Source organism: Bombina bombina, chromosome 8, assembly GCF_027579735.1.
Source record: "Bombina bombina isolate aBomBom1 chromosome 8, aBomBom1.pri, whole genome shotgun sequence".
Lineage (NCBI taxonomy): Eukaryota > Metazoa > Chordata > Amphibia > Anura > Bombinatoridae > Bombina > Bombina bombina.
The window spans coordinates 205,387,999-205,409,825 of record NC_069506.1 but is presented as its reverse complement, the minus strand read 5'-3'; the positions used below and the strand labels follow the sequence as shown (position 1 = coordinate 205,409,825).

Genomic DNA, 21,827 nt, shown 5'->3' with positions numbered 1-21,827 from the left:
AAAGGCCAAACTTAATAAAGGAATTATTTATTATGCCAAAAATATTATGCACAATGCATTATTAATAAAAAGTTGTTACAAATAAAATTACACACGCAAACAGTGTTTTAAAATAAAAAGGAGAAAAACAGAATTGAATACTTTCCTAGTTTTTAAGATCTGCAACAGGGGCTGGCATGAAAATGATGGCTCCTCACTTCTGTAAAGCAGCTCCCCTTGTAAGAATGAACACCTTATTGTTAAAAACATAAGAATCTTATACTATTTTCCAGAGATCAGGTTGCCTAACCACACCCTCCTGGGCGGGCTAAGAAACCACCCTGTCTTTATGACCTTCAATAGACTAATTTCTTGCCTGAAATTATACAATCCAATATAATTTCTGCTAGGTAACTTTAGTTCTATATTTACATATCGGGAACCTCTTAGTTTCATTGGGAGAATCGGTTTGATATCAAATATGCCATAGGTTGTCATATTTACCTTCATTTAGGGTTATAACAGTTTTAACACACATATGTACATAATATACCAATGTCCTTTCAGTGACCTGGTCAGTTTTTGTGATGGAGGCCCTGTTTTGCATCATGCATTCTATTGACAGCCTAAGCGATAAACCCTTTCCTGTGTATTTTCTGAAACTAAGAGCTTGAGTGGATTTATGACTCAATGCATACACAATAACAGTTGGTGGGGCTATTTAGCAGGCTCCTGGCACTTCAAAGAAAACACAAGTCACAATTCTTCTTGAAAAACAAATAACTGTTTTGAGTTCAAGCTACACAGAATTAACCCCTTCTTAGCTAAATCCTGAGGTTTTCGTGACAGAGAGTTTGGCAGGGGTCTTACCCTGCAAAGCCTCCATAACTGCTGGTTGAGCTCAGCAGTAAACTGAGTCCCTTGGTCTGAGATAATCTACCGGGAGAAACCCACTCTGGCAAAGATTTGGAGAAGAGCATTGGCTATGGTCTCTGCCTGGATGTTAGCCACGGGGTATTGCCTCCAGGTACCGAGTAGCGTAGTCCACTACCATCAGTATATATCTCTTTACCGAGGGACTGGGACAGGGCAATGGGCCCTCAATGTTAACAACTATCCTGCTGAACGGTTCGTCGATGATGGAGAGGGGATGCAGGGTGGTCACTGGTCTTCCCTATTCTCTGACAAATGTCACAGGTATGGCAGTACTGCCTAATGTCTCCCGCCAGAAAAAGGTATTGGTCAGTCAGTTGCGGATCCTAGTAATCCCTAGATGTCCTGCCAGGGGAATGTCATGCCCAATGCACAGCAGGTTGTACTGATACTTTCGTGGTACCACCAGCTGTAGCTTGGGCATCTGCTTTCTCCCTCCACCCTCGGTAACCCAGTACAGAAGTCTTCTGTCCCATTCAAAGCGGTCCCCTCCTAACCCCCCTGGGTCGATGCTCACCCGGGTTTGTTAGGGAGCTAACGTCGGGTCACTTAACGTCTCCTGGGCAAAGTTAGGGGGGAAGCCCAGGGGACAGGATGGTCAGTCGGGGTATTAGTCAGGTGGAGGTGGCTTACCTGGGTCCCAGGGTCAAGTGCGGGAGCTTGGAGCCTGGCTTATTGGCGGGTGGTGACTGGGCAGGTATCCGTTGTGCTATCCATATAAAGGAGGATGCAAGATGCCCCAAGTAATTTCCCAACAAGACCTCTGCCGGCAAGTGGGCCATGACTCTCACTTCAACACATAGGAGCCGGCACCCCAATCTAGGTAAACCCATGCTTTAGGGATCCGGAGAACCTTACCCCCAGTCACACAAACTGTAATAAATTTCCTCATCTGGTCCGAGCTGGTGACCAGGTTTGTCTGGACAAGAGTAATGGTGGCTCCACTGTCCTGTAGTCCTTGGATCATTGATCCATACCGGCTAGTGATGGTGCACTCGATTGTCACCAGCTGCCGCCTGCACCAGGTCTACTTCATGCAGAACCCCAAAATCTTCTTCGGCTCAAGTGGGCTGGGCTCCCAGACTCAAAGAAGTGAGCCACTCCCCTAGAAACCCCAACTGGTGCTCTGGTCCATTTGGGGTGGGGCAGATTCCTTGGATACTTGGACTGTACATGGCCCACTTGATCACACCCGTAGCGCCGGATTCCTGTCTTCCAAGACAGACAGAAGAGCACAGGGGAGCCGGTGGAACAGGGGGGTGCCTGAGGGTCACTGTAGGCTGAGGAGGTGCAGAAGTGGAGGGGGCTGTTGGACGGGGTTCGGGTTGAACTGGGTGTCAGGCATCAAAAAATTGGTCTGTGAGGACGGCAGCTTGATCCACTGTCTCAGGTTTCCAGTCCCTGACCCATTCTCGTACCTCTGGTGGGGAGTTACCATAAAAATGTTCCATAAGGATATGCTGGGAGGCTTGGGCCAGGGTGGTCACTTGGCACCCCGAAAACCAATAGTCCAGGGAGCAGGAGAACTGGTGAGTCCACTCTGTAAAGGGTTGCCCCTCTCTCCTCCTCAAGCTCCGGAACTTCAGACGGTGAGCCTCAGGAGTGATGGCATACTAGCCAAGATGCGCTATTTCACCCACTCATAGTTCCTTTTGTCTTCCAGGGGAATTGCCTCAAAGGCATCCATGGCCCTCCCCGAGAGCTTCCCAATCAGGAGGGTCACCCTGTCGGCATCAGGGATGCCATGCAGATCGCACTGAGTCTCGAATACCTGCAGGTATCAATCCATCTCCTCCTCTCCGTCTTTAAAGGCATGGAAAGCCTCATGGGGTAGTTTCTTCTGGGTGGGAGCAGGCCTCTGTTCGGCCAGTGCGGCTCCCCCCATAGCTTCTGGACCTCCAACGTCTTGGCGAGTTGTGTTGGCAATTATCAGGGTGATGATCTGGTCCCATAGAGCGCCAGCCACCATTGGATCTCTTGCTAGACATCTCCACCCCCCAGTAGAGGGCTCGCTGGCCCAGTCACTGCCCCGGCTGCTGCTGGGCTCACTGGCCTGATCACTGGCTCAATCACCTTCCATCAGCTCAGCGATGATCACTGTTATCCGTGACAACAGTTTCTAGAGTTATAAAAAATAGTAGCATAAAGTTAGCGGCTGTGGGGTTTTAGAAAAGAAACGGCACTGAAAAGTGCCTTTATATTGCAGTCTAGGGGAACTCTTTGTTCCCTGTAATTATATATGTATGTGTTTATGTATATATATACACATATTAACACATAAATATATATGCATATACTTATATATTTAAAATTGCTGCCAATCACTGCGCGATTTACCCCCTTTGCTGTGGTTAGGTTCTGTGTCGTGTATGACTGCATCAGAATGAGGCTCCCATTGGAGGCTATGGAAGCGTGCTAAAATATTTTGTGCTCCACTTATAATCTGGCCCATAGTGTTTTACTACAGCTAAATTTCCATTAGTGCCTAGGTATATGACAGAAAAGTACAGTATATTAAACTAGAAACAAAAACAATTTAAACTGTATTGAAGACATTTCAGTTGAATTTGTATTTGTGAGAATTTATTTCAATGCCTGAGCGCATCATTACTTTCTGTTGTAAACAGCTCCCATTTCCCTGTGATTTCTAGCTTCTGATTTTCTTAAACATTTCAATTGTAAATATGCCCCTTTGAGGTGTGTGAGATGATTTATCTCCAAGCTAGTTACATTTAGAGAATCGGGCTAATAGGTAGGGTGGGCGAATGTTTCTAAAAATTCGAAATTTAAAACGCATTTTGATACATTTGTTCATTCTAATCAAATTTTGAATGTTTATATAACATTCTAACATTCTATTTTCATATTTTTGTTTTAAAATTTTTCAATAAAATTAAAAAATATTCCTCCGAATAATAGAATGTTCATTCAATTTCGAAATGTAATATTCGAATTTGAATGTGACATTCAAATTCGAATGTCACATTCAAATTCGAAATAGTATTTCTAGTCTACAACTGTGTTTAATAAATGTCATATACTATTTTGAATTTGAATGTGACATTCAAATTCGAATATAGCATTCAAATTAGAATTTCTAGTCTAATACTTTTTTTTTAAATGTAATATTCGAATTTAAATGTGACATTCAAATTCGTATTTTTAGTCTTCAACTATGTTGTATAAATGTAATATTCGAATTTGAATGTAGCATTTAAATTTGAAATAGTATTTCTAGTCTACAACTGTGTTTTATAAATGTAATATTTGAATTCAAATGTGACATTCGAATTTAAAATGGTAATTTCTACTCTAATATTGTGTTTTTAAAATGTAATATTTGAATTTGAATGTCACATTACAATTCAAATGTCCCATTTGTATTCAAAATAGTATTTCTAGTCTACAACTGTGCTTAATAAATGTAATATTCGAATCAGAATGCTACATTTGAATTTGAATGTCACATTCAAATTCAGAATAGTATTTCTAGTCTAATATTGTGTTTTTAAATGTAATATTCAAATTTTAATGTGACATTCAAATTCGAATGTCACATACAAATTCGAAATAGTTTTTCTAGTCTACAACTGTGTTGTATAAATGTTAAATTTGAATTTGAATGCAGCATTTAAATTCGAAATAGTATTTCTAGTCTACAACTATGTTTTATAAATGTAATATTCGAATTTGAATGTGACATTCGAATTCGAATGTCACATTCGTATTCAAAAGTGACATTTGAATTTGAAAGTGACATTCGAAAACTGTAAATAACATTCGATAATATAATTTTTAAGAATATTTGTTGTTATCAACATTCTATTATGGATAAAGTCAATGTTAGGATCAGCACTCCTGGGTCATCCCCTCCATACGTAACACTGCAGGATTTGCAGAAAGTAGGTGCTCAAACCTTCACAGACCCCCCTACCAAGGTCTGAGGAGATACTTTGCAGCAGGAAACACCTTTTATTTGAGCAACGTTTCAAGGCCTCTTTCTCAAGCTCTCAACATTCTATTATGTAAATCGAAATTCTACAATAACATTCGCCCATCCCTACTAATGGGTAGAACAGATTTTAGCTAATAGTAATTTTTTTTAAATGTCTCTCATATGGGGTCTACAAGCTGGGCATCAGCGTGCTCTCTTGTGAATCTTCAGTCTGGTAGACTTTGATCGTTGAGGCTGCTGACTATGGCTGGGTTTAGACTGCAGTGTATACAGAGTTGGGGGGGGGGGGAGTATCATAACTCAAATAAGTATCATTCGTGTACTCTCTCTCCTCATCAAACTAATCAGGCTAAAATTAATTTAATTAACATGAGTTTATAAAGGATTCATCTGACAATACAGTAGATTGCCATTGACTGGTTATAATTTCCTATTATGAGGTTCTTCATCCTATGAAAACACCTTGACAGTAAGAAATAAAAACACTATAATACGTTTAAAGGGATAGAAGTGTCAGAAATGAAATGTGAATGGGTGCATTTAAGTTTGAAATATTAGCTTTTTTGAAATATACTTCCATTAGCACTAAATGAGTCCAGTAAAATGTATTACAATTTTCAGTGACATATGCACATATACTTCTCAGAGTTAGAGGTGACTTGTATGACACAAATGAAGTCTTCACTGATGCAATTAACACCACCACCACCACCCCTAATCTGCCGCCCCTAACATCGCCGCCACCTATCTACATTTATTAACCCCTAATCTGCCACCCCTAACATTGCCACCACCTATCTACATTTATTAACCCCTAATCTGCCGCCCCTAACGTCGCTGCCACTATACTAAATTTATTAACCCCTAAACCTAAGTCTAACCCTAACCCTAACATCCCCTAACTTAAATATAATTAAAATAAATCTAAATAAAAACTTACTATCATTACCTAAATAATTCCTATTTAAAACGAAACACTTACCTATAAAATAAACCTTAAGCTAGCTACAATATAACTAATAGTTACATTGTAGCTAGCTTAGGGTTTATTTTTATGATCGGATCAGCCAATAGGATTAAAGCTCAATCCTATTGGCTGATTGCATCAAAATAACCTGAAAGAAGTCCATCCAACACGGATCGGCTCATCTTCAAGACATCTGGCACGGAGCATCCTCTTCTTCCGACGAATGAAGGTTCCTTTAAATGACGTCATCCAAGATGGCTTCCCTTTAATTCCTATTGGCTGATAGAATTCTATCAGCCAATCGGAATTAAACGTGAAAAAATCCTATTGGCTGATGCAATCAGCCAATAGGATTGAGCTTGCATTCTATTGGCTGTTCCAATCAGCCAATAGAATGCAAGCTCAATCCTATTGGCTGATCGGATCAGCCAATAGGATTGAAGCTCAATCCTATTGGCTGATTGCATCACCCAATAGGATTTCTTCACCTTTAATTCACATTGGCTGATAGAATTCTATCAGCCAATCAGTATTAAAGGGATGCCATCTTGGATGATGTCATTTAAAGGAACCTTCATTCGTCATTAGTCATCAGAAGAAGAGGATGCTCCACGCCGGATGTCTTGAAGATGGAGCCGCTCCGCACTGGATGGATGAAGATAGAAGATGCCGTCTGGATGAAGACTTCTTCCGTCTTGGATGAAGACTTCTCCCGGCTTCATTGAGGACTTCTTACCACTTGGATAAAGACTTCTCCCGGCTTTGTTGAGGATTATTGTCCGGTCTTCAAAACTGTAAGTGGATCTTCAGGGGTTAGTGTTAGGTTTATTAAGGTTTTTTTTGGGTGGGTTTTATTTTTAGATTAGGGTTTGGGCTGAAAAAGAGCTAAATGCCCTTTTAAGGGCAATGCCCATACAAATGCCCTTTTCAGGGCAATGGGGAGCTTAGGTTTTTTTAGTTAGGATTTTATTTGGGGGGTGGGTTATGTGGGTGGTAGGTTTTACTGTTGGAGGGTTGTTTGTGAAAGGTAAAAGAGCTGATTTCTTTGGGGCAATGCCCCGCAAAAGGCCCTTTTAAGGGCTATTGGTAGTTTAGTTTAGGCTAGGTTTTTTTTTATTTTGGGGGGTTATTTTGATAGGGCTATTAGATTAGGTGTAATTAGTTTAAATATCTGATAATTTCTTTTTTTATTTTGCGTAATTTTGTGGTTTTTTTTTGTAATTTAGGTAATTGTATTCAATTAATTTAATTTATTTAATTGTAGTGTAATGTTAGGTGTTAGTGTAAGATAGGTTAGGTTTTATTTTTATTTTACAGGTAAATTTATATTTATTTTAACTAGGTAGTTAGTAAATAGTTAATAACTATTTAGTAACTATTCTACCTAGTTAAAATAAATATAAACTTGCCTGTAAAATAAAAATAAACCCTAAGCTAGATACAATGTAACTATAAGTTATATTGTAGCTAGCTTAGGGTTTATTTTATAGGTATTTAGTTTTAAATAGGAATAATTTAGATAATGATAGTAATTTTTATTTAGATTTATTTTAATTATTATTTTAAGTTAGGAGGTGTTAGGTTAGGGTTTAGACAGGTTTAGGGGTTAATAAATTTAGTATAGTGGTGACGTTGGGGACGGCAGATTAGGGGTTAATAAATGAAGGTAGGTGGCGGCGATGTTAGGGGCGGAAGATTAGGGGTTAATAATATTTAACTAGTGCTTGTTTTTACAATATTGCACTATTGGAGTCCACCTTCTTGTCTTCACAGACTGCACTGTTTTTTTGGGACTGGAGAATATTTAACTAGTGTTTGCGATGCGGGAATGCGGCGGTTTAGGGGTTAATATGTTTATTATAGTGGCGGCGATGTCAAGAGCGGCAGATTAGGGGTTAATAATTTTATTTTAGTGTTTGCAATGCGGGAGAGCCTCGGTTTTTGGCCTCCCAGAAAAAGCTTGTAATACTGGCGCTATGGAAGTCCCATTGAAAAAAGACTTTACGCAAATTGCGTAAGTTAATTTGCGGTACAGCCAAAAAAATGTGCAGTGCCTCTAAACCTGCAAGACTCGTAATACCAGCGGTAGTGAAAAAGCAGCGTTATGAGCCTTAATGCTGCTTTTTCACTCATACCGCAAAACTCGTAATCTAGCCGTATTCCTTTAACACATTGATTTTCAGGTATTTACTTCATAATCCATAAATACCTACAATACATAAATAAAATACATAAGAGGATTTTCAGTCCTTGAGGAGCACTACTGGTATTAATAAAGTGTGTGTATATATATTTTATACATTTTATTTAAATAATATTTTTTGTTATAATTTGAATAAAGTTTTTTTGGGGGGGTTTATCCCTAAGGTTTATTTTCTCTGCCCTTGGCAATAAAAGGGTTACATGTAAAGTGTGAAACTACCTCTAGGTAAATACTCTGAGGTGTCTAAATTCTATAAATATATTTTGTCGTGAAGCCTTTTTGGATTGGGTGACTGCTATTTAGCTTAGAGTCCAAATATAGCAATTTTTTGTGTTAAACCAATAATTCTCTCTTTGTAGTTTTTTGCCTATATTTCCTATAAATTACTTGGAAACCTAGACAAGTAGGGTATTTCTTTGTTCTTTTTGTATCCATTGTTGAAAATCAGCTCAAGGACAGAGATGCACTTCTGGGATTTTGCTGAATACATTAGGTGAGACAATGAAAAGTGCAGCCACAAAGCAACAGTTAGCTCTCAGTAGTGCATGTCTGCTTTTGAGTCTACCTAGGTATAATATTCAACAAGGCTACCCAGAGACAAGTAAACACGAAAATTGTTTGACTTTGCAGACTCTATTTAGTTTTGACTTTAATTTCTCTTAAATCACTTTAGGATTTAAAGGGACAGTCAACACCAGATTTTTTTTTATTTAAAAAGAAAGATAATCCCTTCATTACCCATTCCCCAGTTTTGCATAACCAACACAGTACACATTTTATCTCTGTAATTACCTTGTATCTAAGCCTCTGCAGACTGCCCCCTTATTTCAGTTATTTTCACAGACTTGCATTTTAGCCAATCAGTGCTTACTCCTTGGTAAATTCATGTGCATGAGCTCAATGTTATCTATATGACACACATGAACTAATGCCCTCTAGTGGTGAAAAACTGTCAAAATGCATTTAGATTAGAGGCGGCCTTCAAGGTCTAAGGAATTAGCATATGAACCTCCAAGGTTTAGCTTTCAACTAAAAATACCAAGAGAACAAAGCAAAATTGGTGATAAAAAAAAATTGGAAAGTTTTTTAAAATGACATGCCCTATTTGAATCATGAAATGTTTTTTTTTTTACTTGACTGTCCCTTTAAATAAATGTGCTGCGGTCATATTGAGACCTGTATAATACATTGATCCCTGCAAAATAACTCTCCATATTTAATCCTAAACTTTGTTCATTACTCCACAAGTGAAGTGGTTAATCAGGTATAATGTAGAGATTACCCTCCCAAAGTATACCTTGCACCCCCTGATCACTACTTGATCCCTCCTAAACAGCTTTCTTCCCTCCTTCGACCCAACCCCCCCCCCCCCCCCCACACACACACACACACACACTGATCACCACCATCTTAAGTACTGGCAGACAGTCTCCCAATGTTAAGTTTTAGGGCATTTTAAAAAATGTAGGATTCCCCTATTACCTTTACACAGTTTCTGTCGGTAGTGGATCCCCCTCTCCCTCCCTCCCTCCCTCTAGCTGTGGAAATTATTTTCTGCAATATAGGGGTCCCACAAGAGCTCAGGGGTTACCTGCCTAGCTTGCTGGGAGCTGTACAACTGAACTGTCTGTCAGTGTTCAGGGAATGTGGAGTTTACAGGGACTTAGGATGTTTACCCTGTCTGCTCTGAGAGTGCGGCCCATTCCTGTGTTTTGTGTATATATTTATATATATATATATATATATATATATATATATGTACCCCTGTATCCAGGAGGAATAGTTTCCAAGCCCCCCGTGGATGCCTGAAACCACGGATAGTAGCGAACACTATATACTGTACAAGCTGTATGTACCTATGATAAAGTTTCATTTATAAGTTAGGCATAATAAGACATTAACAACAACAACTAATAATAAAATAGAACAATTTTTATAATAAAACATGAATTAAGTAATATAAGGGTTAAATGAACACAAGCATTGCAACACCCTGAGAGTTGATCTGATAATGGCTACTAAGAGCTCCATGTACTAAGCCGTCAATTCATCCGTCATTGTAGACGCGGATAAACTCGCCGTTACTCGCCGCGGGCGAAATGGTGTCCGCTGTCACTATGTACTAATAATCCCCCAATAAATAGACAAGTCTAGCCCGCCGCGAGCAGTTGCGGATTGTTGATAAATTTGACGCCTCGCTCGCCGCGACTAAGCTGATGGTACTTAACTTTCAGTTGAATTGTCTGGCCAATTATTAACACGTGACATGCAAGGTGTCACGAACATCATAGTAGTCGCGGGAATAGAATTTTGCTCCTATAAAAGTTCAACTTATCTAAACAACTTTATTATTGTTCAAAATTTTTTGAAGAGTGATAACAGAGCGTTATTTTTGTAATATTTATTTACAATTTGGATATGGCTTCATCTGGATCTGATAATATATAAATATTAATATAAAAATAATTATAAAGATTGACAACTAACAATACAAATTTAAATAGATTACTCTTTAATTACAGTCGACAAATTGGGCGCAATTTATGTACATGGAAATGAGAGACAAATTAGACGCCAGTTATGCTGTAAGTACAATGCTGATATTACTGCCTTTTATATATGTCTAGACTGGCGTCTAGATTGACTTTCCTATTGTTTTGTACCTTGCCCGCCACCTAAAAGGTGGCGAGGCAAAAATAGCGAGGTGGGAGCGGAAATTGTAGCGAGCGGACAAATAGATTTTTTAGTACATTCGTTTTTTGGCGAGTTGGTGGTCAAATGTGTCTAATTACAGTGAAAAATGGAGCGGTAGCGAGGTTTGGCGGATAAGTACGCTCGCAATTTTAAAGATGCGAGTTTTAACATAATTGACGGCTTTGTACATATCAGTTTGCGAGTTTTGACGCGAGATTTGTTGCGGGTAGCTCGCTGACTGCTTAGTACATGGAGCCCTAAGTAACAGTAGCCTAAATGAAACAGAGGATACAGGGCTTTCACTGTGTATGTATATATATATATATATATATTTATTTTTTCATTAAATATATGCACACAAACACAAATATATTTATCTTACCTCCAGTTTCTGAATCATGATAGTTGGGGTCCAAGCCTTTATCCAGCAACCTAGCAATTTTCTCTGCAGAGCCATGTTGTATGTATTCTATAAATTTCTTGAGGCCAGCCTACATGGAAAAAAATAAGCTTATGACTTATACACTGACAATAACTTCAAGTTGTTTATATCACACTTAATCTACACCAATGCCATTATATTCACATATGTATTCACAGTGTAAATAAATTCTAAAGAGCATCTAATTGGTACATCATATAAATCATTGAAATGTTTGCATTCCTATAACAACTGGCACTTTGATAAATGATCTCCAGCATTTTCTACTAAAGAACTTTAAAAAGAGATTTGTCAATGTTCTTCAGTTTGTTTGCAATATGCCACGAGTACCATCATATTAGTTATCCCTTTGCTGCTAGAGACAACAAATCAATTTTTTGTTTTCTGAAAAGGATAGGCATAATGGAGTTGATTACATTGTGTGATATTCCTATTGCTGTAAATAAATGCAAAAATGAGAAGATAATACATTCATTAGTAACATCATTAATTCATGGACTGTTTATGATTATAGTATACAGCTATATCAGCTTGGTAGACAGCTTATTATTTTTTCTTTTAAAGGGAAATTCTGATGCACAAATTATATGACCTATTTAATTAGAGCATGTAATTTTTCTATTTTTGACCCTAGCTTTGGCTTCCGATGTTCATTTTTCAAGTACTGAGTGATCACAATGTAAAAAAACAATACAATTTCAGTATTAACAAAAGTCAAGTATTTTAGCAGGCTGTTCAGTAAAACCTTGACAAAAATACTAGACACTTCAATGGGTTTTAGTTTTTATTGTTTAAAAAGATAGATAATCCCGTTATTACCCTTGCCCCAGTTTTGTATAACTAACACTGTTTTATTAATACACTTTTTTACCTCTGTAATTACCTTGTATCTAAGCCTCTGCAGACTGCCCCCTTATTTCAGTTCTTTTGACAGACTTTTATTTTAGCCAATAAGCGCTGACTCATAAATAACTACATGTATCTATATGGCACACACAAACTAACATTATCTAAATGCACTGAGATAATAGGTGGCCTTTAATGGCTTAGAAATCAATTTGAGCCTACATAGGTTTAGCTTTCAAGAAAGAAAACAAATTTGATGGTAAAAGTAAATTGGAAAGTTGTTGCCTTATCTGAATCATGAAAGTTTAATTTTGATTTGACTGTTCCTTAAAATGTAAAAGGCCTCCTATGCCTTAATGCACTACGAATATGGAGCAAAATCAAACAAGTGACAGTCAAGGGGTGAAATCACTACTGTTTAAATGTGGTGCAGCAACTGAAGAGGTAACATTTTTGGGTTGTATGTTACTGGCAGCCAAGGGGTAAAATGCCTGCTCAATTGTGAAAACTATACATGGTTGGATCAAGAGTGGTGGCTTTTGGGGGCAGCATTGTGTGACCCCAGCTACCATCGTGCCCCGCTTGAGATTGTTTATTGTGGTGGAAAGCTGGCAAACCTAGTTTACCAAGGCCAGTAGCCCAGGCATTATATACTCTAATGAATTAGCCACTAAGTTTTGCATTAGAAGTAAATTTAAATATGTAACAAACGTTTAAAAAAGCACGGTTTCTATTTTTTAATATAGTCTTTTTTTCTTAACATTTTGCAAACCACAGAGCATCTCACCTTGGTGTGAAGCTTGGCCAGCTGCTTCTCATCAAGGTTTGTCTGTTTGTAAACTCTTGTCTTGTAGCGAAACTAAAAATACAAGAAATAAAAACATACATAAATTAACAAGAACAAATACCGATGTACTGTATATTTGCATTCCTCACACTAAAACACATTTTCACAGTATTTATATTCCTTTTTGAAGTTAATCTCAATCTTGCACTTTGCTTTCGGTAGGTAGCGATTTCTGAACATTGGCAGATTTAGTCAATGTGTTTTTCAATTGATCACAATCCTAAAATGCTTCTAAAGCTAAAAATTGTTATCTCCCAAAAACAACATAAGATCATAATTTGCATAGTTAAAGGGACAATTTACTCAAAAATGTTCTCCCCTTTCATTTGTTCCGAATTATCCAATTTACCTGCTGGAGTGTATTAAATTGCTTACAAGTATTTCCTTTACCCTTATATTGGCATTTGAAATAGTTGATTTAGCTTGTGGTATCCCCACCTATTCTGAAAGTTCCTGGCCTTTGGTCCAAGCTTTAGATAAGCTGTGTAAACACAGCCAGCAGAAGAAATTACATTCCCAGTGGGGTATAGAAGAGATAAGGTAATAACATTTTCATTCTCCATTGTTCTCTCCAATTATTGGTCTTTGGTTTACGGACAGATACAATCTTCCAATTTGCAATCCAAAACTCATTGAAGGGACATTGCATTCCAACTTTTTCTCCACTTTAATTTGTTCCCAATTATCTGTTTTACCCGCTAGAGTATATAAAATTATTTAGTAATAGCTCCTTTAGCTTTACTTTATCATATATAGCTGATTTAGTCTGTTGAAACCACCAAGTATACTGAAAATGTGAATACTTTACTATTCTTTATACAAAAGCTATTTAATCACAAGGCAGCATGCAGGTGGCCTCTATGTATGTATGTATGTATGTATGTATGTATGTATGTATGTATGTATATATATATATATATATATATATATATATATGGAGGTCTGATATTTCTGCCAGTTCAGCCATGTCTAATAAAGTCATAATTAGACATGCATGATTTAGACAGAGCATGCAGTTTTAAACAACTTTCAAATTTACTTCTATTATTTAATTTACTTCCTTCTCTTGTTATCCTTTGCTAAAAGATCTATCTAGGTAAGCTCAGGAGCAGCAAAGAAACTAGGTTCTAGCTGCTGATTGGTGGCTTCATATATATAGCGATTGTCATTGACTCACTCATGTGTTAAGTTAGAAACCATTAGTGCATTGCTGTTCCTTTAACAAATGATACCAAGACAATGAAGCAGATTTGATAATAGAAGTAAAATAGAAAGTTGTTTAAAATTGTATGTTCTACTTAAATCATGAAAGAAATGTTTTGGGTTTTATGTCCCTTTAATGATTGTGTTCATCTAGCTCCCATTAGTGCATTGCTGCTCAATCAAAAACGGATACCAAGAGAATGAAACAAAATTGATAATAGACGTAAATTGCAAAGTTGCATAAAAATGTCTGCTCTATCTGAATCCTGAATCACTGACATGATACCGAAAAAAATAAAGTGTTGCTGATAAACAATGACAATGGCTAATTGGGATCACGTGGCCATTAATTAGGGCTAAACTACATTCATTAACATGCAGATAATTATCAAACAATAGATTTTGATCAACTCCTTTATCATTTTTGTTTAGGAATCACAGAATATTGAATAAATATCATTAATGCATTAAGGGAACACTTCACAACCAGCTGCAGTGCACATTAAGAGAAGTGAGCCGGTGACAGTAAGTTTATAAATACTTCCCATTTCTGCTTGATATTGAATTAGATGTCATTACTGGGTTCAGACATGAATAGTAAATCTTTGATGTATGAGGATATAAAATGTTTAATGAGTATTCACAACAATCTTTACGGGTCCATTTTCGACAGACAACAGTAACAATTAACAGCTTTAATGGGAACTCTTCATTATAAAATGCTTTAACAGATTTTACTTCATCTGCTATACTAAAAATGTCATCAAACCTGCGTTGCCTTCTCTACTCATACATTTTAGAAGAAATAATAATTATGCAATGCTTGCACCAGATTGTATTCCTCCTGTATTTATGATATTCTTTTGAGATCAAACTGTTCTTAAAGCAAATACCAAATTACTGTCCTAGGTTTGAGAAACTTGTGTTAAAGGGACATAATTATACTTAAAGGGATACTGAACCCAAATAAATAAGCAACTTTCTATTTACCCCTATTATCAAATTTTCTTCATTTTCTTGGTATCTTTATGTGAAAAAGCAGTATTGTAAGCTTACCAGCTGACCCATTTTTGGTTCAGAACCCTGGATAGTGCTTGCTGATTGGTGGCTACATTTAGGCACCAATCAGCAAGCACTACCTAGGTGCTGAACCAAAGATGGACTGGCTTGTAAGCTTACATTCTTGTTTTTTTCAAATGAAGATACAAAGGGAACGAAGAAAAGTTGATAATTGTAAATTCAGAATCATGAAAATAAAACATTTGGGTTCAGTATCCCTTTAAGAATTCCATAAATGCGTTTTAATTTTGAATAGAATCATTTTTGCAATAAACTAGCAAAAATGTTACTAAGACAACATATAGATATTTCAGGTGCATAAGTAAATATGCAGCACATGAATCAAGGTTTGGTGTGTATCACAACAGTGACAGTTTGCATCATACAAGCACAGTCAGTATATATACTAGCAAAAATGTTACTAGGACAACATATCGCTATTTCATGTGCATAAGTAAATATGCAGCACATGAATCAAGGTTTGGTGTGTCTCACGACAGTAGTGAAAGTTTGCATTACACAAGCACAGCCAGCACCCTGAACAGGTGACACCAAAACTTTACTTACTCAACACAGGAATATGGATTAAAAAAAACTCTTATAGATTATGAAATATAATATTTTAGATAAAATATAGAAAATCACTATGATGTTCCTGCAAAGCACAATGTAACCACATGAATACTTATTTATCCTTTGTTGAAGAGCAAATAATTCATAGCTCACAATCATATATACTGTATATATCCGTTTGTGTTTGGCTGATGGCCTTCACCTGATATAAAAGACCGGGAAATTAATTTTGAAATTTAGTGATAAAATAAATCACTAATGCTAAATTTAAAGGGACATGAAACACAAATTTGTTTCTTTCATGATTTAGAAAGAGCATGCCATCTTAAACAAATTTCCAATTTACTTCTATTATCTAATTTGCTTCATTCTCTTTATATCCTTTTGTTGAAAAGCATATATAAATAGCCTCAATAGCTGCTGATTGGTCGCTGCACATAGATGCCTCTTGTTATTGGCTCACCTATGTTCATCGATATTTATTCAACAAAGGATACCTAAATAATGAAAGCAAATTAGATGATAGAAGTATATTGGAATGTTGTTTAAAATTGTATTCTGTATATGAATCATGAAAGAAAAATGCTGGGTTTCATGTCCCTTTAACTCTCAACAAATCAGACCAGTAATTAATCATACTACTGTAAGGTTTGGAATCTACCATAGAAGAACATCAGAAAATCAGCTGGAATTGTCCACTGTGCTCCAAAACACAATGGTATCTGCTGGTATGTTTCTGTCACCTTCCAAGAGATCAGCTACAAAGTTACACTCTAAAAGGACACATGGAGAATGCAATTTAAAAGTGAAATCAAAAACTTCAACCAGCCTCAGGATTGCAAAACCTTCCTTTAATGTCGATGACAAATAAATGGTCATTGAACAGAGGGGCTTGATAACTATTACTTTGAATAATAGCAAGTTATGTAAATGATGCTTCCTCGTGGTATGGTTCTATGTATAAAGTGTTCTCTTCTTCTAGTAAGTGTCATTCCTTTATATCTACCCACCTGCTTTATTGTGCATAATTGTATTTATATATTTTGTATTGTGAAGTTAGCTTTTCATAATCTTGAAGGTACTGAGTAGTTATGGATCCCCTGATTATAGTTTAAGGTTGTCAGATGTACCTGTTACTTTAAGCCTTAAAATGGATCTGTACTGTATATGGCCTTTATTTGTAAGAGATGGCCTACAGAAACATAAAAGGACAGTGTTCTGTGACTTTCTTCCATCTTTTGTATTAAATTGTTCACATATAGCTCCTTTACCTTTATTTTGTAATTTGAAATAGCTGTTTTCAAGCCTATGTGGACTACAACAGCCTATACTGAAAATTTCAATACTTAAAGTGATGGTAAATCCAAGCGTTTAACAAACACTAGGATTTACCATCACTAAAAATAAACTCTAGTTTCTGTTATCAATTATTAAAAATGTCCGCAGCACATCGCTCTTCTTCAATGAGGTGAGGTTTCCACCTCTAAACCTATAGCTGTGCGTGTCAACTGACATCCTTGCATGACTACAGGTGGAAACGTCACCTCACTGGTAAAGGAGCACTGTGACATGGGCGGCTGTAGGCACTGATTTTAGCGATATAGTTCAGAACAAAAAGAGTGAGTTTAGCACCTGTTTTTTATTAATTAATGACAGAAACTAGAGTTTATTTTTAGTGATAGTAAATCCTAGCCTTTGTTAAACGCTTGGATTTACCATCACTTTAAAGGATCATTATAGTAAAAAAATTAAATTTGTGGCATTGTACTGTACTTCAATGTAGGAGGTGATGCTTCTTTGACACTGGCGGAATGTTAAATGTAGTATCACCATCTACAGTGAAGGTGTAATGTAAATGATACCTTTAGACAACATTGAATTACACTTGTGAACCAAAACTCAACCTCTTTTGTTACAATAGGGAAACTAGTGCATGAATAATAGACCTATATGAGTTGGGGATTATGGGTATATTGTACATATGTATGGGGTGTATTATAAGTATGTATTAAACTGTATAATACTATATAATATATTGAAAGTAATTTAGCTATATAAAAAACTTTTAGGGGCCTATTTAACAAAGGTCTGTCTGACCTGATCCGACAGTGCGGATCAGGTCCGACAGACCTTGCAGAATGCGGAGAGCAATACGCTCTCCATATTCAGCTCTTTTGAGCTGCTGGTGCAACGCCGCCCCCTGCAGATTTGCGGCCAATGGGGTGTCAATCAACCCGATCATACTCGATCGGGTTGAATTGTGGCGATATCTGCTGCTTCACAACTGGTGTTTCTGGCGATAGATATGCCCCTTAGTGTGTTCTTTTCTTTTTAGGAAAATGTATTGTATGTTATCAATATCATAGAAGACAGTAACCACTGCTTTTTCGTTTTTACAAAAGTGAGCTTTATAAACTTTGCACTATGTTATATGTGTTTTCAGGAATTGACAACTTTCTTCACATTAGATTTCTAATAGCCACTGTAATTTCACACTGTACTTTATGTGTTTTCTAATATTGCAACTGCACTGTATCAAATGTGTTCTATATTAATAACATGTTTGTTACGGTGTGGCCGCAATATTAGAAGAACCACATTTGGTATAATGCTATCGCATTATTAGAAATGTATCAAAGTACGTTTTCATAGTATTGAACAGGTTTATTTAATATTGTGGCTACACTGTAACAAACTTGCTATTAAAATAGAACACAGCCTGACAAAGCGACATCACAAAAGCTAATGGGGTTAAACTTGCATAGACTGCTGGTTTGGTGGTGGCTCTGCCAAACATTCAACAAAGCGGCATGTTCAATCCAGGCTAAATAGCTTTAGTGAAAACTGGAGGACTGAGCCCTAAGAGCATTTATACTGTGGGCAGTTTTTCTGCAGCTGAGTAGGACTGAAGCCGGAATTAAAATCCTGAAACAGTTGAAGCAGAAATGGGCACCCATGGAAACAATGTGGACTCATGTTGGACGCAGTAAGTACAGAATTGTGATTGATTGATTTATGGTCATGAATTGAGTTTCTACTGCGGTCTTCTCAAACTTCTCTTACTATCAGTGATTTTTTTAAATTGGAGAGACTGAAGTTTAACTTACGGCTTGTGAGGCTGAGTAGACTTGACTTAAAATGCTAATGGCGATAGTATAATCATCTAGCTTAGAGCTTAGATTTGCTTGCCAATGGTTATTCATTTTTATGGACTGTGGTGTGTATTTGATGAATGTTGGACATTACTCAAAATTAAGTGAATATTAATGTTGTACTGTGTATGCAATTCAGATTATTAATATTGCTTCAATTATGCTACTCGATAATTACTCTATCCTTCAGATTTAAGCAGTCTATTGCTATATCTGTTGTGTGTGAATATAAATGGTACCACCATTTTTAAGTTTTGTAGTGGCCTATGTATGTTTGAAATGTGCACAAATTCAACATTTTCTATATTGGGAATCTATTATTAAAATGTTGATGTAAATTTAGTGTTCAATTCCATTTCTTTTTTAAAATATTAGAATAGTATATTCTAATTCTTAAAGGGACACTGATCCCAATTTTTTTCTTCCGTGATTCAGATAGAGCATGAAATTTTAAGCAACTTTCTAATTTACTCCTATTATCAAATTTTCTTCATTCTCTTGGTATCTTTATTTGAAATGCAAGAATGTAAGTTTAGATGCCGGCCCATTTTTGGGGAACAACCTGGTTTGTTCTTGTTGATTGGTGGATAAATTTATCCACCAATAAAAAAGTGCTATCAAGAGTTCTGAACAAAAAAAAAAAAAAAGCTTATATGCCTTCTTTTTCAAATAAAGATAGCAAGAGAACGAAGAAAAAATGATAATAGGAGTAAATTAGAAAGTTGCTTAAAATTGCATGCTCTATCTGAATCACAAACGAAAAAATTTGAGTTCAGTGTCCCTTTAAGTCTTTTATAATAGTGTCTATAAGTCATTGGAATTTTACAATACACTGTCCCTTTAATCTTGATGAACGTAATATTTAAATTATTAAAATATCAAATGAAATGTATATGCTGTGTGTGTTGGTATATGATATTAACTAAAACTTCAACTGTGTTTAAATTGGATGATAAGAAACATTTAAATGACATTACATACCTCCAGATATGGAACTCCTTTTTCGAAGGACTGTGGATATTCCCGAAGGAGGCGTTCCTCATCCAGAAACTTGGCATCTCTTCCATTGGTTGCTGGTTGAAAGAGGCCATAGTTAAGGACGTCTTTCAGGCTCTCATTCAGGGTGCACAGTATTTGTTGTTTTGCTACCCAGATAGTGGCATCTGGATTGAATCGGAGGCATTTCTGCAAAACATAAAAAGGGGATTAGAGCACACTAATAGAAAGGGACACCTTAACTCACATGGGTATCAAAGCAGAACACAATATTTTCCCTGTACAAATTACCTACACTTCAATTTGTACATTTATTTGTTTTGTGTCTCTTATTATTTTACAGAACAATTGTTGAAAGTTTACTTTACTAATTAAACAATTCATTCCATAGCTTAAAAGAATTCTATTTACAAAGATTTTAGCCATGCTATGCATACATTGGCCTCTATTTATGAAAGGTCTTGCGGACCTGATCCGACAGTGCGGATCAGGTCCGCAAGACCTCGCTGAATGCGGAGAGCAATACGCTCTCCGTATTCAGCATTGTAATGCCGCCCCCTGCAGACTCGCGGCCGCCAGCAGGGGGTGTCAATCCACCCGATCGTACTCGATCGGGTTGAATTGCGGCGATTCCTGTCCGCCTGTTCAGAGCAGACTGACAGGGTTATGGAGCAGTGGTCTTTAGACTCGGATAGATAGGCCCCATTGGGTGCACAGAGTTTACTGCCCAACTAATTTTCTTCATGTGCTAAAATCTGTCCAAAATCCAAGAATCTAACCTATAAAGTACATTTTAAAACAGTTCCAACTAATCAAGATTTAGCTTGCACAAATTGTACAATAAAGGATGTAAGAAATGGAAATATTTCATGCTAACATTAAATATAATATTACAAATCTTATACCATTTTATGCAAAGGTCATATTTTATTTATATTTATTTACATCACATATATTTTATTTTCATTTTATTTATTTAAAATCTCATGATCAATTTGGGACATGAAACCCAATTTTTTTTCTTCCATGATTCAGATAGAGAATACAATTTTAAACAACTTTCCAATATACTTATATTATTTCATTTGCTTCATTCTCTTGCTATCCTTTGCTGAAAGGTTTGTCTAGGCAAGCTCAGGAGCAGCAGAAAACCTAGGTTCTAGCTGATGATTGGTGGCTGCATATATATACCGATTGTCATTGGCTCACCCATGTGTTCTGTTATAAACCATTAGTGCATTGCTGCTCCTTAAAGCCACTAAAGACAGCATCTTATCACATTAATTTTTATTAGCCTTTTGCAACCAGATACTGCTAATTCATGTGTGCTATGTATATATAAAATGTAATTCATGTGTGCTACGTATATATAAAATTGTGTTCTCTCCCGTGGAGTTGTGACTGACACTGCACTAATTGGCTAAAAAACAAGTCAATAGTTAATAAATAAATAGCCACGTGATAAGGGGGCCGTCAAAAGAGGCTTTGATATAATCACAGAGGTTAAAAGTATATTATTATAACTGTGTTGGCTGTGCAAAACTGGGGAATGGGTAATAAAGGGATTATCTATCTTTTTAAACAATAACAATTTTGGAGTTGATTTTCAATTTAACACTTCATTGTGAAATGTTTATTTTTTTGTTGCTGTCTTTGGTCTCGCACTCTTTTCTACTTCCTTTGCCAACTGTCTTACAGCCACAGTCTTCACTTACATACAAAATGTCTAATATTCAGATTAGAATGATCATAGCAACACACTACAAATACTAAATGCACAACAGATACCTGATATGCAAGTGTCTCACTTAGTTTTCAGACACATACACCTGTAACAGAGGGTAATGTGTTTCCGTCTACAGGTTCCCTCCTTTATCCTAACCCTTCAAAATAATTACTCATCCCTTCAAGTACATTTACCTGTTCTAAACAATTATAACCCTTTTTAAAAAGACAGGTTGAAGGACATGCAACCCAA

At 36.6% G+C, this 21,827-nt stretch overlaps 1 protein-coding gene across 1 annotated transcript in view; it reads right to left on the bottom strand.

Moving 5' to 3' along the window:
- The window catches only part of SHANK1 (SH3 and multiple ankyrin repeat domains 1), a 639,575-nt gene that overhangs the window by 541,166 nt on the left and 76,582 nt on the right, over positions 1 to 21,827 (bottom strand). The window contains 3 exon segments of the mRNA XM_053691067.1: positions 11,114 to 11,222; positions 12,807 to 12,878; positions 19,835 to 20,038. Coding sequence (XP_053547042.1) covers positions 11,114 to 11,222; positions 12,807 to 12,878; positions 19,835 to 20,038 — 385 coding nt within the window.